Source organism: Coffea arabica, chromosome 3e, assembly GCF_036785885.1.
Source record: "Coffea arabica cultivar ET-39 chromosome 3e, Coffea Arabica ET-39 HiFi, whole genome shotgun sequence".
Lineage (NCBI taxonomy): Eukaryota > Viridiplantae > Streptophyta > Magnoliopsida > Gentianales > Rubiaceae > Coffea > Coffea arabica.
The window spans coordinates 14,144,737-14,172,431 of NC_092315.1; the positions used below are offsets into that span (position 1 = coordinate 14,144,737).

General features: G+C 36.2%; 1 protein-coding gene across 12 annotated transcripts in view; it reads left to right on the forward strand.

The window, feature by feature from the left end:
• Window positions 1-27,695, forward strand: part of LOC113736544 (histone H3-lysine(4) N-trimethyltransferase ATX1) — a 34,467-nt gene that overhangs the window by 1,283 nt on the left and 5,489 nt on the right. For 2 of the 12 annotated variants that reach the window (XR_003459747.2, XM_072044689.1), the window contains exons 2-24: window positions 88-139; window positions 354-428; window positions 670-889; window positions 1,582-1,705; window positions 1,796-1,900; window positions 3,051-3,256; window positions 3,471-3,563; window positions 3,717-3,814; window positions 4,168-4,326; window positions 9,160-9,303; window positions 9,640-9,687; window positions 10,663-10,780; window positions 10,883-10,948; window positions 11,037-11,098; window positions 11,327-11,383; window positions 13,331-13,399; window positions 13,576-13,774; window positions 14,485-14,769; window positions 15,762-15,823; window positions 15,907-15,984; window positions 16,534-16,629; window positions 17,577-17,680; window positions 17,779-17,923. Coding sequence is in view for 5 of the 12 variants with exons in the window: in XM_072044689.1 (XP_071900790.1) it covers window positions 88-139; window positions 354-428; window positions 670-889; window positions 1,582-1,705; window positions 1,796-1,900; window positions 3,051-3,256; window positions 3,471-3,563; window positions 3,717-3,814; window positions 4,168-4,326; window positions 9,160-9,303; window positions 9,640-9,687; window positions 10,663-10,780; window positions 10,883-10,948; window positions 11,037-11,098; window positions 11,327-11,383; window positions 13,331-13,399; window positions 13,576-13,774; window positions 14,485-14,769; window positions 15,762-15,823; window positions 15,907-15,984; window positions 16,534-16,629; window positions 17,577-17,680; window positions 17,779-17,920 (2,662 nt within the window). In the remaining 7 variants the exon portion in view is untranslated. Of the gene's footprint in view, window positions 1-87; window positions 140-353; window positions 429-669; window positions 890-1,581; window positions 1,706-1,795; window positions 1,901-3,050; window positions 3,257-3,470; window positions 3,564-3,716; window positions 3,815-4,167; window positions 4,327-9,159; window positions 9,304-9,639; window positions 9,688-10,662; window positions 10,781-10,882; window positions 10,949-11,036; window positions 11,099-11,326; window positions 11,384-13,330; window positions 13,400-13,575; window positions 13,775-14,484; window positions 14,770-15,076; window positions 15,542-15,574; window positions 15,662-15,761; window positions 15,824-15,906; window positions 15,985-16,533; window positions 16,630-17,576; window positions 17,681-17,778; window positions 17,924-23,121; window positions 23,415-25,610; window positions 25,681-27,695 lie in introns of those variants that run through there. The other 10 variants (XR_011812661.1, XR_003459748.2, XM_027263568.2 and 7 more) reach the window with 10 other exon arrangements.

The window sequence follows — 27,695 nt, forward strand, 5'->3', positions numbered from 1 at the left end:
ACTTTTCCAATTTTGACTTTCCCTGTATTGGTTATGTTGAATCCCTTGCTATTTTATGATCTTTTATAATTGATATTGTGAATGCAGGTTGAGTTTTGATGGAACAGACCCATATAAATTTGTTGGTTTATTATGCAAGGTTGGAACTTCTACCGAACTATGCCTTTTCATGTGATTATTAACTGGAATTGGGATAAAAACTAGCTGCCTTGTTGTGTATGTGCGTATGTGTTTGCACACATTGCTTTTATGCTGTTAAAGTAATTGGAATAAAAGGGAACCATCTCGGCGAAATGTATGTGCTTTTTGGGTTGTAATGTGGCTCAACATAACATGGGATCCCATGTGAACAGGTGTTTTGGCCCTTGGATGCTGATTGGTACAAGGGTCGTGTTGTTGCATATGACTTGGAGATGGGGCGGCACAGTGTAATTTCCTTTTCCTCCTCTTACACGCGAATTCTAACACGTGTGCGGTCCACTTGTTGTTATGATCTTTTCTTTTTCTTACGGCATTAAGGTCGTAAAAGGCATATCTTTAAGCTTGTACCACGAAAAGATATAAAAAATAGAGAAAAAAGGAAACACTGCACTTTCGCATGTGACATTTATGTATTGAACGTCGGTCTAAAATGGAAGATAATATAGTGACATAACGGTCAAATTTTAGGTTGAGTATGAGGACGGTGATGAAGAGAAATTGATTTTATCAAATGAAAGAATCAAATTTCACATTTCTCCTGAGGAGATGCAACGTCTAAAGTTGAGGGCCAGTGATAAGTGCCCAGAGGGTGATGCAATTGATGTCAATGAGATGGTGGTGTTGGCTGCTAGTTTGGATGACTGTGAAGAGCTGGAGCCAGCAGATATAATTTGGGCCAAGCTTACTGGTATCTGTCCTCGTGTTTTACATCACATTTTACTTTACCCTGTTACTCATTTGATCTGCACAGTAGGTTCTTTTAGCATTAATCTGTCTTTTGTCATTAGTATTCTGTGATGGAGCTCATGACATAAGTGTATGAGATTGTCAACAAGAACGATGTGAATGAATGAAAGGAAACTTGTACATTGTTTCTATGTTGGAAAAAGATACACTGTGAAAATCAAGTTTGTCTGAAGCAAGCATATCAGCCATTATCACTGTCTTATTATGCGATTATATCCTTTTTTGTGCAATTATATCCTTGTTAAGTTAATCGCCTTAAAAATGTACTTGTAGTGGCTTGTTCCAGCATTAGGTCTGAAGCACATATTAGTTGTATACTAGAACACAGAGTAGGATTTTGTAGTTGATGATATTTGGTTGTCCTTTATCGTCTGAACTAAATTAAGGAGGAAGCTGAAGATTTATGAAATTGGAATCGGTTCTATATCGTTACTGATGTTATTTGAAAGGGAAAAAAATGGATTATTGGACGTTGAGGCTTTCGTTCCTACTGGATCTTCTGTTCTATGATATGATTTTGTTGTCTATAGCCATCCATGGGAACAAAAAATTCTATGATCATTTCAATCTGGAGGATGTTGAAATCAGTTTCCTTTTTAGCTCTTTTAAAACTTATTTGTTTCTTGCTTGCAGGTCATGCCATGTGGCCTGCGTTAGTTTTGGACGGCTCTCTTTTTGGTGAGCATAAGGGCCTGAACAGAAATTCAGGAGAAAAATCAGTACTTGTTCAGTTTTTCGGCACTCATGATTTTGCAAGGTGTGATATTAGGATGTGTGATAATTGACTTTTTTTTGGGTAGTCTAACCGTCATCATCTTCTCAAATTGTTGCATTCCCTTTTTCTCAGGGTTAAGAGAAAACAAGTTATGTCATTTCTTAGAGGGCTTCTTTCTTCTTTCCACCTAAAGTGCAAGAAACCAAATTTTGTACGGAGCTTGGAGGAAGCTAAAATGTGAGTCTCCTTATCCTCATTTCCTTTTTGTGGAAAACCCCTGCAACTATACGAAAGTGGTGAAGGGTTCTCCATCCAGGCATGTTGTTGGTCTTGGTAGACTTTTTATCATGATAGAGGAGCTGGGAAACATAGGGAAAGCACCTTTAGTTAAAGAAAAAAAAATGGTGTTGCATGGAACTGAAAGGTGATGATTTTTGCCTTTTCCCTATCAGGATAAGAATGGTGCTGACAGATGGACAACCTCTTCCTTATGCTGAAAACTTTCTTATGGGACAGTCTAGTTTTTTACACAACTTGTCTTTATTCGGACAGTTTTGTCCTTAACTTCCTTGAAGTGATATCTATGTCACTAATATAGACTCTCCAGGAACAATGGTGTTTATTTTTCCCCCCTTTGGTTTCACTGATCCAAGCATTATCACATTGAGTTGCTTTTTGCATAAGTTTGTTGTGTTGTGGCTTAATTAAGCTCTTTCTGTTTGTTCATACATAATAAAATTTGCTAGATTTATAAGATAAAAAATGAAACTGGAAACTGCTGAGTTGGTTTACTAAAAGTCAAATCGAAGTGTTTGGATAGCTACTGGCCTAATTTCTTCAGGATATGGCCCAAATATCACACTTCATATTGCCCTGGGATTGCAATTGCTTGCGTTGCGAATTCCTTTTCTCGTTAAACAGCTTTAGCATTTTGAAGTAAAGATACAATTTTCTTGTAATGCTCTCTGGGGCATTATTAAGTAGGTACCTTGAGCATATTGCTGTTTTTTAGTTTTAACACCCTAACTATTAATCTTTGTGGTAAGACTGAACAAGAATTTTGGCCAGGAGATGCTAGTGTTAATTTGTTGTTTGGAAAATGTGCTGTGGAATTGAAGTAATAATAAGGTTTGTGTCCCTGTGCTTTTTTGGCAACTCTTTTTATGATTTACTGCTGTTGTTTGCTTGTCTACTTCACTCCCTATGGGAGAACAACCATATTTTTGTGGGTTCGTATATGGCATCTGTGAATTATTGCTCCCGGTGATTGGGTGCGGAACAAAATTTATCTGTGAACAGTATGAATTTGATAAACTTTACAGACAGCTACTTATTAATTGTAGATTTGGAATGTGATACTTATGTTGGTAGTTACCTTTTCCATCAGGTATCTTAGTGCACAAAAGCTTCCAAAGAGAATGGTACGGCTGAGGAATGGCTTTGAGGCTAATGCTTACAATGTTGAAAGTGGGGAGGATGAAGGCAGTGATGATTCAGGTAAGGAGGGCATGGCGGATGAAGACATACAGAGAAGAATTGAAGCAGTCAAAAGCTTTCCGTTTGAAGTTGGGGACCTGCAAATAATAACTCTTGGTAATTTTCCATGCGGGTCCAAACTGCCTTGCAAGCTAGATAAGTGGTTCACATGATGAAAATGCATTTTGATTATGGGGATTGATGAAGAGATGCCACCTTTCTAAATTGAATGTTGTTAAACTAGATGTACTCAATAAATTGTTATTCTTCTAGTCAGGGCTATATTAAATCTAGGTTTGCAGTTTAATACTATGCTATATATCTAATTCAGGAAAGGTTGTCAGAGACTCGGAAAATTTTCAGGATGAGAGATACATCTGGCCGGAAGGATATACTGCTTTGAGGAGGTTTCCTTCTATAACAGGTTGATTATTTTAGACTCTTTCATTGAAGTTTTTGTAATATAATTCCATTGGAACTACATGGGCTTTTTCTTGATTTCAGCTGTATTCTTGTGGAGAAATTTCACCCTTAGTAGCATCTTATGTGTTTTTGCCTTTTGTATTGATGACTTCAGAGCCAAATGTTCATACAACATATAAGATGGAAGTACTCAGAGATGATGGATTAAGGAATCGACCACTTTTCAGAGTTACATCGGAGAATGGAGAGCAGGTAAGTCATAGTGTGACATTCGTTAGTCGACAAACAGTTGCTAGCTTTGATTAATGTGAGCTTTTGTATGCTTATTCAGTTATTCCTTTTGGTTTGCCTCTTGGCTTTCACATCCTGTCTCTCCTTGTCCTTGTCTTCTCCTTCCTATTACCTTTTTGAATGGCTGCGTTATTAGATTTTACGTCTGAAATCAGGATTAAGCAACAAATCCCAGCTTGTAATTTTTCTGTTTCTGAAGAATCTTTTAAATTGAATGTGCTCAACCAATGAAGTTATTCTCTGCTTTAACTATTGCTGCATATAGGCACATCAATTCCATGCGATTTCTCTTTAATGCTACTCTTCCTTTACAGTTTAGTGGAACCACTCCATCTGCCTGTTGGAACAAAATTTACAGAAGAATGAGGAAAATTCAGTCAGAAGGTTTACAACCAAGTGTATCTGAGAAGTTTTGCGAATCTGGTGCAGACATGTTTGGTTTTTCCCATCCTGAAATTTCAAAACTGATACAGGTAATAACTTCAGTTTTCTCCTCTATGATTTCAGTAGTACTAAGCTCGCCTTTCTATTTAACATATGATGTAGCACCAGACTGGTCTTGTTGTTGATCGACTTGTTTGATAGCTTTTTGAGGCTTTTGGTATGTAATCAAGGGCAGGAGTTAGGTAAATTTGCAGTAGACTTGAGAAAAGAGGAAAAGAATGAAGCCAAAATTATAGAATGAAAACCTTCAATTAGACAAAAAAGTGCGTGGGTAATTTGGTTAACCAATATCTGCGTCTTTGGTGAGAAAGATTAATGCTTACGTATTGAAGCGATGTTCTCTCGCTTCTGAAAATGTTCCATATCCTTGAGTTGCTTGATTGTCAAATTCAGTGAAACTTGCATTAAATTTTTTGTTGAACTTGCTGATTTCTGTCAAATTCTGTTGTATTGGAATTGGATGGTATGTTTTTGACTTTGCTCATGATTCTTCATATACTTTCACTGTGGAACTATGAATTCTTGGGGCTGTTTGGTAACATTTATGTTTCTTGTTTTCCTGTTTAAGTTGTAGTATTTAATGAACTGGAACAAAAAAAAAATTGTTTGACTAAATTGTTTATGCTTTTAAAAAAGAATAATGTCTATAAAATTGAGCCCGTTCCAAAACACCTAAAAAGATGTTTTGTACTTGTTTAAAGAACATGAAAATTGGCAATCACACATGAATAGTGATTTTTAACAAGACCAAAATTCGATTTTCCCCGTTCCTTCTTTTCTTAATCTCCTCTCTTTTATGTGAATCTCTTTACCCCTAGATTTGCATGGCTTCCAGCTTCTATCGGTACCCACCATCTCCTCATCCTACTAGCCCCAACCTCTCTCTCCTCCTCGTTAAGGCAGCCGCCTCAGCCTGCCAGCCCACCAAGATGTCTCGTCATTCTCCGCCAATCTAGCTGAGAATTTATCTGCCACCCCTAGCCACCAAACTTTTCCTTTCAAGGTAGCCAATTTCCCCCAGCCCTCAATCTCGCTATCAGCCCATCATCATCTCACCCCAACCTTTGATCTCCTCCATCACAGCCACCTCCTTCCTCCCCTGGTTCTCCTACTCTCCATTTCCTTTGGTTCTTTGGTTGTGCTCTTCCTCTCTGCTTATAACAGTTTGAAAGCTTCAGGCCTTTAGCAATTGGGTTTATTGGAGTAATTTCGGTAATAGTTGAATTTTGGGTAACTTCTGTATGATTTTTGATAATTTTATTAATCATATAGCTCTTGGTTATTTTGAACCTAATTTGCTAAATTTGGGGTTGATTTAATAAAATAAATTTGTTAGTAACTTGGAGCTCATCTTAACGTATATTAACTCTGATTTGGTGGATTCAAAGAAGAGCATAGTAATTTGTTGCCTTTATTTAGAAAAAGTAACAACAATTAATCAACATATTCAAACAACAAAGAAAGAAATTATTTTACTAAGAAAACAATTTTTTTGGGGCTTAATCCTTTTGATAACAAGCTAAATTCCTTTGAGGTGGCTCTACTGATCTGGTGTTGGTGATTAATTATATTTTCAAGGTTGGTTTATTATTAGTAGTTTTTTGGGAAGGCAATTTTGGATTGATTAAACTGATTGACGTAGGTAAACTTTTTGGAGGTATCAGCCTTAATCATTATTTATATATTTAATTAATATATTTTACTGGAATATAATATATGGAAAAGGAAGTGGTCAGTGTTTGGATAAATTGGAATAAATAAGAAGGATATCCAACCAACATTTTTTTCTCCAAACAGTTTTGCCAACCAAACATGTTTGCGTTCTATCTTTACTTAAAACAACAAAAAGAACAGGTGTTCTGTTCTGTTCTTATGAAAGAACACAAACAGAAACACAGGAACATTATGAGACGGTCCCTAACTGGCTGTAGTTATTGCATTTGAATAGACATGCATTATTTACAATCACTTTCTTACAGTGTGATTCAGATGATTTTGCCATATGTTTATACAATATATGCTTGTTGTGACATGTTGAAGGGGTGGGAAGAAAGAAAATCCTATTTTTGACTGGCAAGCCATGACCTATATATCTCACCAGTAGTCTAAGTAGCTCAAGCAACCTTCTGATGCTCTTTATGGAACAGTGGTTTGAGAAGGTTGGTTCATTAAAAAGTGCAAAAGCTAGGAATAATACACGTGCAATTTGTTACATTAATTGTCTCTAGGGAATAGTGAAGCGAGCTGTTCCGGCTGTCAAGTCCATAATTTTAGAACCAGTATACTTGACATACTGGTCAAATTTGTCTATCAATCTTTTAATGGTTGAGTTAGTCATGATCTGGTTCTTTTGGAAAGTTATAAATATTTCTTTATTAGTGGTTGCACTTTATGGGCATAGCAACCACCAAAAACTTTTCAAGTTTACTTCATGAAATTAGGGGTGATTACTATTTTGTTGGTTTTACTGGCTGTTAGTTGGTCCACTTAAATTCTTAGTTTCCTTGGTTGCTGAGCTAGTGCTGTAGTTGGCTGACTTATCGGATGTATGTGCATATGATTAGGATAAAACAATGAACTAATTTGAGACCTTTTACTGCTTGGGCTGTTTTCTCCAAGTATCTTTTATCTCAGCTAGCACATCTAGGTCCTCGTCATCTGCTGTTTCATTTTCCAAATCTATTGCATTAATGGGCCAGATACCAGAGCGATTGTTCCTGTGGACTGTAGAACGGTCTTGAGAGGTGTCTGCAAGAACTTGTATCCTGGTCTGTATCCTTTTGCCGCTTGTAGTACTAGTTAAAACTGTAGATAGGTTAAAGAAATCCAAATGGAGTTGTGCATCTAATCGAATACCTGCTTTTGAAGGCTGGTAAAGTTTTCGAATTTAACTTTCGGGGTGTGTTGCTATTTCAGATGTTAGTATTGTATATAGGGATCTACAGGCTTAAGTTCCTTCCCTTTCATTTTTTCTTCAAGATAAAGGTGGACATATAATCTTTGGGACAATTGCTAGGCACTTAAAAAAGTTGTACATTTGGTTGAAATTCCCTCATCTGACAGTCTCTTAATAACTTGCTCTAAGTTGGTTGCATTTTTGTGACACTGTCAATTGACTTCTTGTTCTGGGAGATTCTATAAGAAGAATTACTTCACTAATTGTAGGCAGCAATTGTTGTTGTCATTGTTTATTATTCTTAGGGATGCTAAATTTTGTCACATCTCTACAAATAGTGCTGTGGTATAGCCTTTTTAGTACTGTGGCAAAATTCTGATTGTTAATGCTGTAGAAGTGTGTTAGCTCTCTTCAAAAATTTTAAAGGAAATTTTGTCTTATTAATTGCGGGTCAGGCCCACATCTTCTCTCTCTGCATGCATGAGGATAAGGAAATGGAGATGAACATTAAAATAATATGGTGAGTGGAAGACTGTTAAATGGGTATGACTTCACAATTGGAGAGAAATAAGGCACATTTGGATGGCATGGTCCATGCAGCCTAATAAGTAATTGATCCACCTCAAAGATGGATTACAATATCAATTTTCGATGTCCTTTAGTGTTTTAAAAACTGAAGCTTTTGTTTAGGCGATTCATGTCTGATGGCCAAGAACCTACCCTGTGATCAAATTATTTTTGATAAATGAAAAGAGAATAATACTTCAAATGTCTTAAGCTGGGGTAGAAATATTGATTACCTAGCTACGTGCTTTATGGATGCTAGATTAGATGGAAGGCTAAAATTAGAAGATTACATCATTATTATATATTGAGTGTGTTTGAATAGTAGATTATTTGGGAGATTTTTTTTGAAAAAATATTGTAGCATTTTTTTAATGTGATGTATGTGAGATAAAAAGGTGGTTGAAAAATATGTTGGTGATGATGCAAATAAATTTTGACAAATAATCTACTACCCAAACAAACCAATTATTTGGCACATCTGATGGTAGCTTCAACACATCATATTCCGACACTAGATAGGAGTCGCATGCAATTTAAGGAAGATTTTTCTTTCTTAAAATTTCTAAGTTAAATGCCATACCTTTGAAGCTAACTGCAATGGGACCTAAAGTATTTCAGTTCAGAAGTGATTATACTTGCTTGCTTTCCCCCCATCCCAATTTCCCAATGTCTGCCCCTGCTGACATTGAGAATTAATAAAAAACCCTCTGTCCTTGAAAGTCTTCATACCATTCTGTTAGTCGTTGATACAGATCTGGATATTCAACCGGTTGATTTACTTGAAGGGATTAAGTTCTGTTTTTGTTTCCATTCTGATGTTACCTTTCTTAGCTTCCATTGCCATTGTTTCCCTGTTTGTTATCACTTACAACCAGTAATTTTTGTTTGATTTGTTACATTAAATCTTGTGTTAGTCCTATTGCAACATTAATCGAACTGTGTTTAATGATGGTAGGAACTGCAACTGCCAATGCCCTGCTTCTCCCTTGCTATATCCTACCTCAAGGGAGGAGATACTCCCTTTGAGGCACTGTTGCTTCATGAGGCATTTCTTTCTTAAAGGATTTGGGGCTGGATGATGGGTTAGATAATAGGACGCTTTCTTACTCTGGGAAAGGAGAAAGGAGAATAGTTTTTTTTTGAACTAGGCAACTTGAGACCCCTTTAATCTTTTCAGGGGTTAGTTTTAGGGGGTAAAAGATCCATTCAAGCTGACTTTATTAACTTTTCTTCTCTAATGTAGTTATTTTTCTTTAACTTTCATGGATATCTTTGCTTTTAGTTTCTATGAACTATAATTCGTCTTGTTATTTAATTTGCTTAATCAATGTTGCTCTTATTTTATACTTCTTGATATCTTTCTTTAACTAGCTTAAGTTGTTGATTGTGCTATTGACAGGAGCTATCAACTTCGTCTTCCAGGATGCCCTCAAAAGCCTCCAAGATCGCACGTGCAAGATATCAAGACTTTCCTGTTGGTTACAGACCTGTTGATGTGAAGTGGAAGGACCTTGATAAGTGCAATGTCTGCCATATGGATGAGGTGAAAATCTGGATTCTTCTTTTAACATTCTTCCTATTAATTTTCACACCTGTTGCCAAGTTTTATAGTTTTCTTTTGCATGCACAAAATTATTCTTTTCCTGCTTCATCTGTGGGGATGCCTATGGACATTGTTGCTGAAATAGGGAAATTTCTTTGACAAATTGCTGTGCTTTTTTTCTCAATTTATTTTATGTTCTTGATCATGCCAACAGCATTCTCGATTATGATTTTCTCATTGATCTTGTCATTTACTTTTGTGGTGTACTACAGATTAGAGAGGTTGCATCAAGTGGCTTGACAGTTCTTTTTTTCCCCTACCCCCTTTGATTTTCAGGAATATGAGAACAATCTGTTCTTGCAGTGTGACAAATGCCGAATTATGGTAAGTCATCATGCAGCTCCTCAGTCTCCACTATTACTGGACATTCATTATCTGTGATTCGTCAACCTGGGATTATGTTACACTTCAGCAGAGATATTAGGAGTATACCAAGGACAGTATAGAGTTGTATTATTTCAAGTGTTTTTCGCACTGATAGCAAAAGTAAAGCATTTCCTGCACTTCTTCTAAAAGTTACGTCAGCATCCTGAATTTCAATTTTGTTGGACTAGTTTTGTAGTTGTAAATTACTTAATTGAGGTTAGATTTACATTTTATGGGCTTCACATATTTGCAGTTATAATTTGCTAATCATGCGTATAATATCAAGACCATGTTTATGGTCTATTTCTTTTACATTCTGTTTACCATTTGAAAGGTGGGAGTGAAAAGGATGAAGTTTGAACCCTGTGCCATAGTTGTGGCAACCAGAGCCTGTAACTTGAGCTACACAGTTGTTTCTACGTTAAAGGGCTTTCTTTCTCTTTTAAACTTGTTTAGCTTGTCAACCATACCTTTCAACCTTATAGTTACCTTATCTATCAGCTGGTTTGTTACCTTAACAATGAGTGAGGTGATCATGTATGAATTTGTCTGGACAAAATAACTTAAATCATTCAAGAGGTGCAGCTTACTTAACAGATGATTTTTTTTTTTTTAATTAGAGAGAGGATAGAAGTCAATCTCACGCTGTGCTATGAAATTCAGTGTTGTCACATCAACAACCACATTGATGAAGGATCCAACTGGGGAAACTTACAATCTTATTATCTGATTGATTGCCTGTATATGTTTCTTGAGATATCAAATATTTTTGGACCCATTGGTTAAGTATTTATCGGTCTTTGTTTTTCCATTACCTGTCTTTGTTACATCCAATGTTAGCTATTGCTTAGGTTTTATTGAAAAGATTTTATGTATCTTTCTACTCCCCAAGTCACCTGAATGATTTTAGCTTCACAAATTTTTCTTCTTCAGGTTCATGCTAGGTGCTACGGAGAATTAGAGCCTCTGGATGGTGTTCTTTGGTTATGCAACTTGTGTCGTCCAGGGGCTCCTGAACAACCTCCTCCTTGCTGTCTATGTCCTGTTACAGGTGCTTTTTTTCTGTATTTTATTACTGGTTAGTGCTTTAGCATGTTTAGTATTAGAAGAATGTTTGGTCACTATTATGACCATTATTGACCTTTTCTTTTAGGAGGTGCCATGAAGCCTACAACAGATGGCCGGTGGGCTCATCTGGCTTGTGCCATCTGGATACCAGGTGTTCTGCTGTGTATGGATGTCACTCTGTTTTTTGCATCATCAACTTAATTAAATGGTCATGTTTATGAGTTTGCTTTTTCCTCCAGAAACTTGCTTATCTGACATCACAAAAATGGAACCCATTGATGGGCTGAGTAGAATCAACAAGGTATGCTAACTCTAACGTGTTTCTGTTGTTTAGTCGAAGAACTATTTTCTGCTTATTTCTGAGTTTTCTTCTATTTTCAAGAGGTAACTCCCATGAATTGAATGACATTCCTAAAGAAAACTTATACACCAGGCAAAATGCTCACTTATTTTTAGGCAATTCATAATCTGCAATCTATTCTACTTATGTACTGATTCATATATACTTTCATGTTGCTTGTTCATGAAGGACCGCTGGAAACTTTTATGTAGCATATGTGGTGTTTCTTATGGAGCTTGTATACAGGTTAGACTGTCCTTGATTATATTTAACTTTTTCATTTTTTCCCTATTTCTTGATGTTGTCTTTACACTTGTATTTTAGTCCTGAGTATTTTATAAATTGTTTTATGTAAGTACTTGTTTCTGAAATGAATACAAAATTGGAGAAAGGTTTTATCTGAAATTCAGCTGTAATGGATGAGTAATATATACTTAACCAAAAAAAAAAAAAAGAAAAGAGAGGGGGGAGGTTGGGTGGGTAGAGCGAGAGAGAGAGAGAGGTGTTATGTGCTTGTGCTTTGTCTCTTACAAAGGCTTGTATCGCAAAATTAGCCTATACCATCAATTTTCATGTTTTGAACTTCTCTGTCTGATAAAAAACGAAGTGTAAGTACCAATTTCTGCTTAATCATCAATGCTTTGGGCTTTCTACTTTAGTATTTCATATCCTTCTTTATCTTAAGTAGTATCTAGATGAATAAAGTTGTTTTCCTTAAGCTTTTTGATGAGGTGTTGATTCAACTATTAAATGCATTAGTTTCGGTTAATATTAAGTTCAATTTGGATATTTTATCTTACAATTTTTAGCCTTTCATGGTAATCTATCACAAAGAATGGTTAGCCTCTGGGATAAGTAACAAGCAATTACTGTCTGCCATATTTGTCAATCAAAATGAGGGAAAAGGGAAGGGGGTTTATTGGAAATAGCATGGTATTGCTAAAGAAGACATGGTTTTAAGCGCCTCAACATTAGTCACCTTGCCTGCAATTTACAAGGTGCAATAGATGATTGGGGAGTCCTTTATGAATCTATCTTCCTTTGAAATGAATACCCTCACATTTCAATAAAATTTTAACTGTTTTTGGCATTATCAAATATTGGGTATAGCAGCTCAATTTAGAGACCGACTTTTGATGGTTTTTTGCTCTTCACCAAAAAATGCAGTTTTCTTTCTCCATCTTGCAAGCTAAGTTTGAGGCTGTGTACTGCAGAGGGGTAGAGGCAACCTGAATGGTTTTGTGGAAGGTGTTTGAACCCCCTGAAACCTAAGTTCTGGAACTCTCTAATGCCCCTCTTAGCTTTGGAGATTTTTATACAGAAATCCCTCTTTTGCCCTGCCTGAACCTATTCAAAATTTTTAGGACAGTTATTAACATTTTCTTTGAGGAGAGCAACTGTTAGCTCTACTGTGGCTGGCTGCACTTCAGTTATTTTAGTTGTGTGGTTCTCCAATTCTCTTTTTTGCATTCCTTTCAGAGTTGTTTTAAGCATGAAAGATGCACCTCATACTTTGATTTCTGGAGCGTGAGAATACAATTTAAATTGTACCTAGAATGTCAAATTCATTGCTAAATTGTTAGCCTTCTTTCTGCCCAAAATGTTAAAGAGTTTGGATCTGGTCTCTGGGGAAATGCAATTATAATTGGAGGTTTGACAGCTGAAAGTGATTTGAGTTGTCTGGTCCATGTAGTGCTGCTCCTTTAGGCACGCTTGTTTCTTAATGTTTTGGCCAATTGTAAAATGCCTTTTAAGGAAAAAAAATTCCTATTGGGAGTTTGATAAGTAAAAGTGTTCATCTCATCCATGTGTTGCTCCTCTAGACACGCCTCTTCAGGTTTTGGCTACTACTAATGTGCTTTGGTTTTTGTGTTTCTTTTTACTTTTCAGTCTTGGACTGTTTGAAATGCTTCCTGTAGTTTCGTCATAGTTAAAACTTCTCAGAAAATATTTTGTCATTTGGTTTCTCTTTTATTCACGATTAGGTGTCAAGTATATATTGCTTGTAGCATAGTTAAAGAAAAGTTCCATTAGATACTTAAGTTACTTATTCAGTAGACAATCTTGAAAAATCATTGCTGTAGTAAATTTGGTATTTTATACTTTGGCTGTCATATGCAGTACTACATACATGTAATTTGTTATGTCATAGCTAGTTTGTGAAACTAAATGGTTTTAAGTCTATATTTGCAGTGCTCAAATCATAATTGCCGTGTAGCATATCATCCTCTTTGTGCACGTGCTGCAGGATTTTGCCTAGAGGTATTCTTCTCATTCTTCATCTATGTATAATTTGTACTTTAATATCTCAAGAATTTAAGTTTTTGTTCATTCTTGTTTCCTGAATATGGAGAAGAGAAATATGTAATCGCTTAAGCTTAATATTTTTTCCCTGCTAGATGACAAGTACAAATGATTTTTAGTTTCATATTTTACAGCTTGAGGATGAGGACAGACTAAATTTGGCTCCTCCAGATGAAGAGGAGGACGATCAATGTATACGTCTGTTATCCTTCTGCAAGAGGCATAGCCCCCTATCTAGTGAGCGCTTAGCTACAGAAGATCGAACTGCACAAAAACCCTTTAAGTTCTCGGATTACACTCCCCCATTGAATCCTTCTGGTTGTGCTCGTACAGGTGCGATATGTTCCATATTTTCTGTTATGGTAATTACATCTTAACTCAAGTAGTTTGTAGTAATCTTGCATGTGTTGTAACTCTGAGCATAGTTCATCATTGTAAGAACTTCAGTATTGTTTGTCATGCATATCTAATATGCCATTTTGTCAACCCTATTCATATGAGAGCATAATATGGTCGACTTTATTGGCAGAAGCAAAATGTTCCAAATGTTTCTGGAAATTATTGCTCCCTTTGTATCTACGTGCATGAGGATCCTGATTCATGGATCTCCCTATTCGAGAAATTAAAATAAGAGCTCAAGTTTGGGTGCTATGTTATGGGTGGTCTAACTAGGTTCATTCTTGATATTTCGCATCTTTCTATGGGATTCAAATAGTTGTTCTTGGCACTGCAAAGTTTCTGATTGGTTTGATATTTTATTCGTTTTCTCTTTCTTTTGAATTTGTACTTGAAATTTCCACCTAAATTATTTCTGTAGTTGCGTTTTGGTACTTCAAATATAGAAAAAATAGTTTCCCTTGTGTCTTTATCAAATTTGATGTTGAGTGCTTTCAATATCTACATGCTGGAAGTTCCAGAAAATATAGGTCCATGGATTTAAGAGTCATTTTCTTCAAATGCATCTCCAATCCACACTGTGAGAAAGAAATTGCATTAGCTTGGATATTTGGAGTAGTAATCTTTTGTTGGAATCATTACCTCAGAGCCTTATAATTATTTTGGAAGAAGAGGACGGAAAGAACCTGAAGCTCTTGCTGCTGCATCCTTGAAACGCTTATATGTGGAGAACAGGCCACATTTAGTTGGTGGATTCAGCCAACATACATTCTTTGGGAATGATGTTTCCTCCAGTTCAGCTGCTGGTTCTCGATTTTCACTTGACCTGTTAAACTTGAAATCATCTCAGCTTGATGCATCTGGGAGCATCCTCTCAATGGCTGAAAAGTACACATACATGAGGGAAACCTTTCGAAAGCGGCTTGTGTTTGGTAAGCAAGAATTTTTAAACCTTACTTTTCTTAGTACTTTAAACTTTGAAGCTGTTCTTCCTACATGAAAGATGAGCAGAATGTGGACCTGCCAATATTTTGAGATGTTGAGGAGTTTTATTGAGCTTTAATTATTTTTTTTTCCTTAAGTTTTTTTTTTTTTAGTTGTGTACAATTAAAGTAACTTCATTTGTAGCAAATATTGCAAACAAGAAGTTTTGTTTTCCTGGAAGTCCTTTCTATTGTTTGTGCAAGAAGGGAGATTAAACTTGTACCTTATTTCCTAACGAGGTTCGCTAATTTGCAGTGGTGTCAACTTTCATGATTTCTTGTCCCCGTTGACTCTGCCTCTATGTCTTCAGCACAATTATATACCTAGGGATCTCTCTGCATAACGTTCTCAGTTCATTTTGAAAAAACCATATTGGGATGCTCACACAATGCAAATTCAGACTGTTTCTTCTTGAGCTTCATTGAATATAGAACACTGACAGGTCCAATATCTCCTACCAAATGCAACTGCTTTGAGCACAGCATCTGTATCGACACTTCAAACAAATAATGAACTCATTTGGGTGTCGGATTCTCCAGTACAATTCTTTTTCTTTCTAATAATGTTTTCATTGTCTTCGCTAGTTGCTGCATCACAGAAATTTTAATGGCTTCAAGGATTGCGTGGTCAATCTCCCACTGTCAATAGATTTTTTAAGTTTTAAACATGGGATGCTGCCCAGTGAATGTGAAGGCATAGGAAGAGAACTCCTTTGGAAATGTAATCCTTTTACTCCTAATTGTTGCTCTTTAGGTCTGACAAGGCAACTTTCTATGTGACAATATGAAGATAGCAAAAAGGTTCAATTCAGATTGAACTGTTGAATTAAATAACACTTGGTATTTGACCAATCTGATGCAATTAAAAGTTTTTATGCTTTATCTATTTGCCTTTTTCTGTTATGCAGATATTTGACTTTTAAGACTGCTATCATATGCAGGAAAATCTAGAATACATGGGTTTGGCATCTTTGCAAAACAACCCTATAGAGCTGGGGACATGGTGAGTTGATGTGATTGCTACCTGTTCTCAAGCTTTTTCTAAGGAACTTGAAACAACTGATATTTTGAATGTTCTAATCTTAGGTGATTGAATATATTGGTGAACTTGTTAGACCTTCGATAGCTGATCGAAGAGAACATCTAATCTACAATTCATTGGTGGTACGGACGTTAATCAATTCTTATCAGTTCAATAATGTAGTTGCTTGGTAATGTTTTTACTAGGGTAGATATGATGCTGATAAAATAAGGAATATTTCACTGAAATTTTCTGTGTGCTTTTTTTTTTTTTTTTTTTATGTAGCTTCATGTGGCGCCTGTTTTGGTGACTGTTCTGCTGAGAATTCCTTGTTTTAGTTATTCACTTTGTCCATCTGAGCTTGACTTATTGGGTTTGATAACGTGGTATTCAAACATCCGTAGCAGCAGAATGAATGATTTTACTATTCATTTGTCCTGCTTTTTTAGTTGTGAATGGTTGTACCCTTGGTATAACGGACCAGAATAAACTTTTTATCACTGCATTATCTTTCCAATTACATATATAGTTTGTGTGGCCCATACCCATTTTAATAATTTGTCTAATCGTCAGTCGTAATTTAGAAGCTGCTTGCAATCATCCGAATGGTAATTATGATTGTTTTATGCGCTAATATTGTCATGATAGTGGAAATATGAAGGGCTGTTTTGATTAACATTTTCTACATTCAGGGTGCTGGAACCTACATGTTTAGAATTGACGATGAACGTGTTATTGATGCCACAAGAGCAGGGAGCATTGCACATTTGATTAATCATTCATGTGAAGTATGTACTTTACATTTTGTTTTTGCTTTATCTGTTAATTCACCTGATATATTATTTTCTTATCATGGGAGTATTGTCCTGTCATTGTACAGAATTATGTTTTAGGGTAAATTTACCTTTTACACCCTGTGGTTTAGTGCTTTTCCATTGAACCTTCTTGTGGTTTGAAAATTTTGTATATAAGCCCCCTTTTCTGTTTATCTTAAGAGTAGTTGGGTAAATTCGTAAATTAGTAGTTTTGCTCATTTATTTTTTATTTCTTTTATATCCTCATTTTTTCCCATTTATTTCTTCTTCTTTTCCTGGGTTAAACTAAGATTGGCCCAAAAGGTTGTGTTCAAATCAAAGTTTTGGAAACTATCTTCTTTCCCAACGATCTTCCCGAAATGATGGGTCTTCCTTCCTGAACCACTACCACCAACCACTCCTCCTACTTCCTCTTGCAACTACCACTACCTCCTGCTCCTCCTGCAAAATCCACCAGGACTCTTTCTTCCAAGCCAAGAAATCCCGCAACCACCATCTACTCCTGCTGCTTAATCCACAACTCTTCTTCGGAGCCAAGAACTCCCACAACCACCACTACCAGACATTCCTGCTGCTTCTTTCAAATCCACCACAGCTTTTATTCGTCGTCCTCCTCGCCACCATCAGCAAACCCATTTTCTCCTCCTCTTCCATAACCTGTCTTTATCTATACAGAAAGCTAAGGTTTTCTTCTAGTGAAGTGAGTCATTGATACTGAGTGATTCCATTTTGAACATGTTGCTTTCTGAACTTGGACTTGTATGTTTACCCTTATGAAGGTGATCCTTGAGGTTCTTTTTATGCTTTGGCTTATGTCATTTAAATCTATTGTTCTTTTGGAATATTTCATCTATTTTAATGGTATCTTAAGTGCACCTTATAGGTACCTGTTATGCTGTCTAACTTATGATTCTTTGCAGCCGAATTGCTATTCAAGAGTGATAAGCGTAAATGGTGATGAGCACATAATCATCTTCGCCAAAAGAGATATTAAACAATGGGAAGAATTGACTTATGATTACAGGTCCAGTTACAACTCATACTCTGGAATTAACAACCCCTCCTCTTCTCTATAGTGATGATATTACCAGATTTTGCTAACTGGATTTGATTGCATACCAGATTCTTTGCTAAAGATGAACAACTTGCTTGTTATTGTGGCTTCCCAAGATGCCGTGGTGTAGTAAATGATACTGAAGCCGAGGAACGAGCATCGAAACTGTATGCGCCTCGTGGTGAATTAGTTGACTGGAAAGGAGAATGAGAGGTTGGCAATGGCTCTTTTTCTTTTGTGCCTTCTGATAACTATACCTTTTTTAGCATCATTCTGGATTTATAGATATATTCCTCAGTAGGGGAAAATGCTTTAAGACAACTTCCATAGCTAAAGTAAAAGCATAATCAGTTGATGTTGTATGCAGACATAAGCAGTTGTCTTACTTATATGAAGGTATGTTTTAATATTAGGGTAATTATGTTTTTTAAATGGACTAATCTACCTCCTACATGTCCCTGATAATGAGATTTGATAGGTTTGTTCCACTGTTGCCCCTTCGTCCATACAAAAAACCCATTAGGCGTTGGTATTGTAGTGACAAACGAATCCTGGGTCCCACATCATTCAAACCTTGCAGTTGGCTGTAAGATTCATGTGACAAGGTTCGCCACAAATATATTTGTGGTGCCACTTATGCACCACCTCTTCAGATAAGGATACTTTTTTGGGTCCCATAAAATTTTTAGATCACCTCTTGTCAAGGGTAAGAGTGGAACGTTATGTGAAAGAATTGTAGTGTGACTCAAATTTTGGGACAATAAAAAAGGTGAAACATGACAATAACAATGGGACAGAGGGAGTAATTAGTTGTAGATATTTCTATATTTTTTTATGTTCTTCTGGCTTCAATCTCATAGGATCTTGAGGATGCAGTTTTATGAAAATTTATTAAGTCTACCTACACTATCAATGGAGAGGAACTCATTGAGTTTGTTTGGATAAGAGTTTATTTGGATGATTTATTTGAGATATTTACTGTAGCACTTTTTGTGATGTGATGTATGTGAGATAAAAAGGTGATTGGGAAGATAAAAAGGTGATTGGGATTTGTGAAAACAAATTTTGCAAACCAAATTTGGCTTGTCCAAACAAACTCATTATTTTTTAAATCGAAGACAATCTACAATATCAGCACTAAAACTAATTAGTAAATTAAACATTTTGGCAATTAATCCACATATTAATAAGAATTAAGCCTTTTAAATGCTTGATTCTGAAAGTGGGTAGATGTGTCTTTGAATTTCATTTCCATATGCTCTACATCTCATGACTACACAATATCGAATGATGATTAAGGCTTCATGAGGGGTGTTTGATGTTTTTAATATAGCCATATAACCTTTCATTTTAAGCAGGTTATGCATTGAGTTGCTTCGATCTTTTCTAAGTCATGACTGCTAAAATTTCAGTTCTTACTGTATATGTTTCACTAGTTCTATTCATATTTAGGTATTTCACAGATAAAGTCACAAACCTATATTGCATGTTCTCAATCCTTTTGTTATCCACTCATTATAGATTAGGTTTACCATTCAATAAATGAATAATGTATAAACAAATCAGACCTACACTACACTAAATTGTTGTGAATGGTCAAGATTTCAAATCTTCCTGCTATTTTGTTGTTCTTCAAAATTTGCTATTGGTTTTTCAACAAGTTAATGAAATTTTAGAAAGTTTATTCTGAACTTAGCGGAAATTGTTGTTACACCATTATAACACAATGGAGAGTGTTTGGCAAGAGGAGGTTAGAATATTTTGTAGACAAAAATAAAATATTTTTCTCCGCTACAAACCCTCATAACACTCTTCAGCGGCCACGTTGTAAAATTTTTCAATCTTTACCAGATCAAGAATTGAAGCTGATAATAAAAGGGGAGAAATATCTTAAAGGCTGGATTACAAAACTCGCTAAAGAGCTTGTGAATGCAATACCATTTTCTCTTTAGTGATATTGCTCAATTAGGTAATGGTCGATCGATAATGTTTTGAATTTTCTAATGGTGTTTGCTTTTTAACATAAACATACAATATCCAAGCGACTCGCGAAATTCCGTTAAGGCATGCAACGGTAGAGCAATCTGCTGTGTACCAGAAAGGGATCTTAGTTCACTATTAAATATGCCTAATATTTTAGGGAGTAATTCTCAGTCACTCGCATGATTGCTTATCTGATCCTGCGGGGTACTTTTTGGGAACAATGACAACCAAAAAGGTTGGGGCTGTTTGCTGAAAGAGTTTGGCTTTCACTATACCTTGCACGGCAGTTGGGTATGGGAAGAGGATGGCAGTGAAGGGGGATTGGTGGTTTAGGGTTTGGTTTGTATTTGGTTGGGCTGCAGTGGAAGGTTCTGTGAAGGTAGGGAAGTTGGTTACTGATGTAGAAGCCACAAGGAAAAAGGAGTTGGGAGTTGTGCTGAGATTTAAATCTAATTTTTGCCTTCTGGATTGAGTATGTAATACGAGGAGAAAGTTGGAAGGTGAAGCTATGGTGTATCAGGCTCCATTTGCCCTGTTATCTATTATGATTTACTTTAGGGCCCTCTGCATCTGTTGCAAGTTATAAAAGTGTTTAAAAGGGTCTCTCAGAATTTTTTGAAGCACTTTCCCAGGCATCATATATAAGCATCAGGTGAACTGACCTAGGATTGTTGTTCACCATAGAGACTAATAAGAAAAAGGAGGATAAGAGTAGAAAAGACATCACCTGTTAAACTGGAAAGTTTTTCAGGGTTACTGCCTTCATCAAGCATCTCCGACCTTGTTCCTTCTTGCACAAACTGTTGTCTCTGTGGTTCAAGCTCTGAGAAATCCAGTTTGTTCCCAGTTGGCATAGAAAAGTATGTTTCTAAGATTCACCTACTGATGAGATATGAGTTCGAAGGTTTTACAAGTGGACACGGGAATCTTCTAAAGATGTAAAAGATTATGAATGGAATCACTAATGCACCTTTTATTGTATTTTCTATCAAATTCATGATTGAATTTTTCAGAGAAAATTCTCTAATTTTTATAGGTGAGATGATTGTGTCAAAGGAAGAACCCTCAGGACGTTAATGTGATAGTCGCGATTTAGAGTACATGGATAGCATTTACCTTCTTTAATGTACGCAATGAACAAATTATTCTCTTGAAGCAATTGTGCTGAGCTGAACCTGGTCCTCTTTTCTCTTCCATTTTAGCCATGAAGTTTAACGAAATTGCACTCAAGGAAAATGTCTATGCTAGAAACAAAAAGGGAACAAATGTTATAAACTTCCCTTACATGATGCTTCCAACATCATTTGAAAGTTTGGGAAAGTGATGATTACATGTTTTGATATATTCGATATGAGGTGTGTTTCATTGCCGTCCTCATAGTTCCATATCAAACTCAATTCTTGGTCAATAATTTTCAATTTTGGGTCTATTAAGGTTTTGATTATTGGCACTACTCCCTGAAATCTGCTCCCTTCAGCTAACTAGAGTTAAGAAGTCCCAGTTCTAGGAATTGCAATTGGTTATTGAAAATTTACTGTTGCATTTTGAGGGATAGTAAAAATAACTTCTTCTGCTTTTGAAGTTAGATTGTCTTTCCAAATTTATTTGCTTCCAAATTTTTGCAAATGGCCCATGCATCTCCTCCTAAATGATAAAGAGGCAGTTGAGGGGAGAAAATTTTCTACAAAAAATTGAGTGATTTTAATTTTCATGGCAAATAATTCTTGAACAAGGCTCTATGTTCTCTACTAAGCATTTTCAGTATGTGAATCAGAATATAAACAGTTTAGTGTCTTTTTTTTTTCCTCAAAAAAGGAAAATGAAAACTCAATGTCTTACATCTAGGATAGATACTAATGAAGATACTGAAAGGAACAAAGAAAAATGAAATAGACAGAGACACAATGTGGACTTCTCTGTTTTCGAGCTGGGTAAGCTACCACGAGTGCCGAATGATAGTAGTTAATTTTTTGTTTGTTTCAACTATAGATGGTTCTGCTCATTTTGATGTAAGGATTTCTTCTCTTTTTTTCTTTTGGGGTTCCTTTTGAGAAGGGAATAATATTATTAAGATGCAGCAAGAAGGCACAGCAACACATAGATAAGTATTTAGCTTCTTATACAACAATGGGTCCTATAAAAAAAAGCAACAGATAGATTGTTAGCTGAGTAGTGGGCATTTATCCAAAAGAAAAGGGTGGCCCAAATTTGATACAAGTCTTGTGTTGCTATAGGTTTTTCGATTTGTTTGGGTTGTAGTTTATTTGTAAATTTTTTTTTGCTTACATCATCAATACATTTTTCAACCATCTTTTTATCTCACATATGTGACATCAAAAAAGTGCTACAGTAATTTTTTTTCAAAAAAATTATCTCAAATAATCGACTATCCAAACACAGTCGTTGAAAAGGCTAGTGAAAGTCAATGGATGATGATGAGCATAATTGTGTGTCCATATGGATTATGTCCTTTAGGGGTGTTTTTAAAAAGCTTTACCACAGCTTTGTAGGTTAAAAGCTTTTACTATAGATTTTTTTTTGGGGGGGGGGGGGTTTAAATTTAATGTTTTTTTTTCCAGTGTTTTAAAAACTTTGAAAATCTATTTCTCCTTCCCTCTCAATCTGCCATCACCACCTGCCTCCTTCGCCCGTTCCTGCCTGCCACCTCCCTTCGTCTTCCCCCACTCCCTCCTCCTCTCCCCCTCCCCTCCTTCACTGTGACTAAGATCTGGTTGTGGAGGAGGAGGGCAGGGGTGGGGAGGGGAGATGGTTTTTTTGTTTTTTTTTGGGGGGTTGGGGGGGTTTGGAAGGAGAAGGGAAGGGGGAAGAGGAGGGGAGGGAAGTTGGAGGAAGAAAAGGGTGGTTTTTTTTTTTTTTTATGCAGCATTGTACTTGAAAAACTAGTGTTTGGAAAAATTCCAAATCCAAACAGACTCTGTTGTACAAAATTTAGCCCTTACTATCAGTGTTGGCAATGTAGCATCACAAACCTTATTGTTTCCATACTGGTTATTTATCATTTTTGAGGACTTGTGTGCATGGGAAAATGTTTCATGTGAGTGTCACTGCTGGTGTATTGTCCTCAATCAGTTGAGATGAGGACATTTTTACTCCTTTACACTTATACACCAATTATTTGACTATTTGGCTAGCAACACACACTCAAACTTCTCACTCATCAAGTCTTCAATTGCTGTTATCTTCTACATTAACATGGGTCTTGGGAGAATAGCTTCTGCTTCTTCTGTGTGTCTACTTCCAAAGCTTTATGTTCTGCTTTTTCCTTCCCACATTTTCTTTTTTTGCTCTTTTCTAAAAATGTTCTTTCGCAAGAGTTTCCTCAGAACTTCAGCTTTGGTTTAACTGTTCAATCATAAGCCCTTCCCGTCTTTCTCCTTGTACTGATTACTCCTTTGCCTCTTGTGCAGAGCAGTTTTATCCATGATGTTATGCCGTGTGGGACCCCCCTGAAGACCTTTATTCTCTCTGGTGGAAGTTCACCTTTCTGCCTATCTTTTTTTTCAGGCAGATACCATTGTATTTTTTCAATTTCTGTAATCTCTCTAGATTCTTTTTAAGATAGGGCTCAAAGAATTTTTATTGAGATCATCCCTCTGAATGTTTTGCACCTTGTGTCCTCATTGCACAGGGTCTTCAGGGATGTTGTACACTAATATACCTGTAATTATTGTCTTGTATAGAAATATTCACCTTTCCCTTATGTCTTTGTTCGTTGTTATAGCAGCCATAGTGCTTACTTTTGTCAGATAAGCTTTAGTAAGCCTCTAACGTGCCTTAAATGGAAAGCTGTTACCACAACTGAAATATTAACCCAGTATATTGATGTTTAGCAAAGTATTAATGTGGAAGGATAAGAATAATGATGACTATATTTTTATAGTAAGAAAGTGCATTATCTCAGTTAATTGAATACTTCCAAAAGGAAGCAAATACATGTATGGATTGCTATTTTCTTTGCTGTACATTGACCATTTTGGTATCCAATCATTAGGCATAGTTTTGGAGGGGATGTTTTACTGACACTTTTTCATCGATCTAGTGGGGTTTCAGATATTCAGCTCCCTTAACTGTAGCAAATTAAAGTTTCTCGAAAACTCATGGGCTTAATAGCCATAAAATGTCAGCAAGTTTATCTTTCCAAAGAATTTTGGAATTATTGACTAGTAGGGTGTGTATAACTGATTAAGTGGTTTTCCAATTGCATTAGATCTATTGTGCTAAGCTTGCCTTATCCTAAAAGCTTAATTCGTGTAAACTGAACTGTGGATTAGCATATTTAGAGTTTTGTGTTACATGCACAATTTTAGTTTATTAGTGACACTTAGCATACTTTGTGATTATAGGAAGTGCTCTTCGAATTGCTTTTTGGTTTATGCTCCACTTGTCAAACGTACATGTAAAGAGTACAAAGTGAATTGTGTATAAGCTTATTGAGTATTGCTTCACATGTATATTTTTTATACTAATCGACTCATGAATGGCTTTGTTACCATTGAGCAGTATTTTGAAATTATGTGGCTTAATGATGCAGCTTAAGGGATGATGGGCTGTTTCAGTTCTGTCAAATTAATTTTTGTTAAGTTTTGCCATACATGGGCATTTTCACTTAGCTTGTACTTTTCGATCCTTTATTTTGGTGGGACTGTCATGGATTTTGCAGTTTTAGTTTGACCTTTAACAAATTAAGCAAAGTAGTAACTAGTTCAATCAATAGAGCCTTCAGAAAAAGGGAAAAAGGTGCACCCAGAAAAGGGTACCTTTGCTTTGAATATTTGGAAAGGCAAAAGACATTGATCAAGAGCTTCTGGAGGGAAATTTCTCAGAAGGAACTGTTTTCAACTTGAACTAAGGTTGGAGCCAGGGGTGTTAAGCAAATAGAACATATTAATTTAGTATTTAACTCTATGATGGTTAAAATTTGCTTATTTTAGCTGTTTAGGTTTCAGGTTTGAATTTTTTTTCCCAATATGAATGTGAAGTACCAATCAGATAACTGGATTGAGTGTCCATAAAGGGGACTCGTGGCAAAATATGTCCTCGACCTATAGGATGTGCCTGGGGGCTGTTGAAGGCCAAGCCTTCTTTTTCTTGCCTCTGTTAGAAGTGACAAGAGAGCTTATGGATATGGAATAAAATAACTTAGGAATTTACTTTGCTGGATGCTAATTTCTTCCAGAACACATTGGTGTTGAGTGCAAAAGTGATGGTGCCCCATGTTGCTTATCCTAGGGAAGAAAAAATTCACCAATAAGAAAACTGCATTAGCGGATTACTCAAGCATGATCTTACCATTACATGCTTTAGTAATTAGATATTGATAATATAGTGGAAGGGTTTTGTTTACAGTGCATGACATTCCTACGGAGGGTTCTCAAATCTTAATATCAATTGGATGAAAGTCCTAACTGTGGTCAGACTAATTTATGATTATGGAAAAATTGTGCATAGCATGATTTATGTAACCACATATACTAGGAAGAAATGGATAGATGTTTACAATAAGATGGATGGATCTAAACAGAGTGACTAATTTCAAAATCTGTTTGAGTTGCATTCACAATTCCCTCGAGAAAATTTTTGGTGCTATAGCACCTAAGAACTTTGTAGGCATATAAATAGAGTTTGTCAAATTGTAATCGATGAATGGACACTTTGTTGGATATTCGCTTTTTAGATGTCGGCAAAGCAATAGCAGGTGCCATGATTATCCTTGGAGAGAGAAACTAGAAGTGAAAGCTGAAAGCAGGTTTTAGTATATGATTTTCATATAAGAGAATGTGAGAACGGATATTTGTACAAGCCAAGTTTTACTTCAAAGCCTTCCAGTAGACTTAGGGCCTCTTAACTTTTTAGGACTATTGAATGAGTATCTCATTCCATTCTATTCTTATTTCAGGTTGGACTACCTGCTCTGATGATATCAACATACCAACCAGCCATCCACTTCTCTAGTGTTTGGTTTCCTAGTAAGCTGTCTTTTTTTTCCCCTTTCTAACATAACACTTCATGGCTAAGAATTCTTAGTATAGAAAATGAGGTGTACATTTTTATGATCGTATTTTATATATTGCAAACATATTTTTAGGTTTCTTCTAGCACCAAATTTAATGATTAGGTAAGATTTCTATAAAGGGTTGCCAGAGTTTCAAAAGCAGGCGTTAATTTTGCTTAATTTCTAGTAAGGTTGCACTCACTACAAATGTCTGTACCATTGCCCTTGATAGTTGGGATGGAAAGAATTAATATATTGATGATACAATAGCCTATATTTATGTGTAAAGCACAATAATATTAACATTCCAGATACTATAACACAAAGTCAAGGTGTTGAAAATCAAGGTGATAAGTTAGAAATCAACTTTGAGATTGGAAGAGCATGAAAGTTTCCTGGTGAGTGAGTCTTGTTAAAAAAGATTGGCAACATGATCAGCAGATAAAGTAGAGGCAAAGAGGGTATGCTGTAGAAAATGATGTGTTGAACAAAATGGCAGTCAATATGCTGCATGCGTTAGTGGAAGATGTATTATGTGTGATTTGGATGGCACTGTGGCTATCAGACTAAACAAGTGTGCTGGTTTGAATAGATACCCATGTCATGAAGAAGCTAGCACAACCATAGGAGCTTAGTAGTAATGTCAAGCCAAGGTACAATACTCGATTCTAAACTAGGGGGAAACACTATTGATTGTATTAGTAATGTCAAAGGATACCTTGTTCTAAAACGATGATTTGTAGGATCACTGAACCAATCAGAATTAGAAAAGGCTCTCTACTCCAGGGAAGAAGAGAATGAGAAGTGAAATTCATGAGAAGTGGTCACTTTTGCATGTACAGCATCAATGTGAGTGGAGTGTCGGGCAGACATGAATTGGCTTACCCAGTATACAACTTCCAACTAGCGAGTGCTATCCATGAGAAGTTCCCCATCAGCAGGACGCAACTTGACATTACTCTGAAGTGGACTGTCAGTAGTTTTGGTTTCTATTAGGCTGATCTAAGGTAGAAGATTTAATTCACACTCGACTAGATGTAAGTCATAGCCTGTAGAGCACTTAGAGACCTCTAAACCAAGAAAATTGGAAACATACCCATGATCCTTCATTTAAAATGATGTGCTAAGAATTACTTTTAACTTTTTGGATACCCAAAATGTCATTACTCATCGATTATGATGTCATCCACATTGATGAAGAAGAATGATTCGCTGTGATGACCTTTTGATGAATAATGTTGAATCACATGAGCTGGTGGTATCCAAGGCTTCCCAAGGAGCTTGGCGAGCTTGTTTGGGGCCATAAAGCGCAATATGGGGATTACAAACTTTGTTTGGCAGATGATCATAGCCATATGTGCTTATATACAAACTGCATCAGTTACTTGTGTTCCTGACCAAATTTGATGTTTGGAATATTTTTCTGATATCAATTGGTGAAGAAGGTGGTGAATTTTCATGGCGGCTTAGTGGTGGAGCTGCTTGCTTTTGGCTCTGTTTCAAAGGTTTTAGGACACATAAAATGCAGATATTACTGGAAAAAATGGTTTGTAACGTGGTTGGTGAAGTGAAAAGGATGACGACAGTGTCTGGTGTTGGCGGCGGAAGTGGTGGCACTGGCGGCTGATGGTGGAGTGGTGACTATAGTGTCAGGGTATTGGTGAAGGCAGAGAAGGGGAAGAGAAAGCGAGGAGGGGGAAAAAAAGGAAAAAAGAAAACAATAAATTCAAAACCTATTACTGGATAACTTTAGCAAACACTCTGGGTTTTGATTAAAAGCCATACCCATTCACCAGTTTATCATACCTATAGTGATAGTGATTTTAGAATTCAAACCAAATGCCTCCTTAGTAAGGGCCTATAATTTCTCCTCTATTGCTTTTCGCCAAAAGGGGTCAGAACAATGCTCATAAAAGGATTGAGGCTCATATAAAGCAGCTACAGCAGGATAACAATGGTAGTCATCGAGATAGGAATGTGAAACTCTTG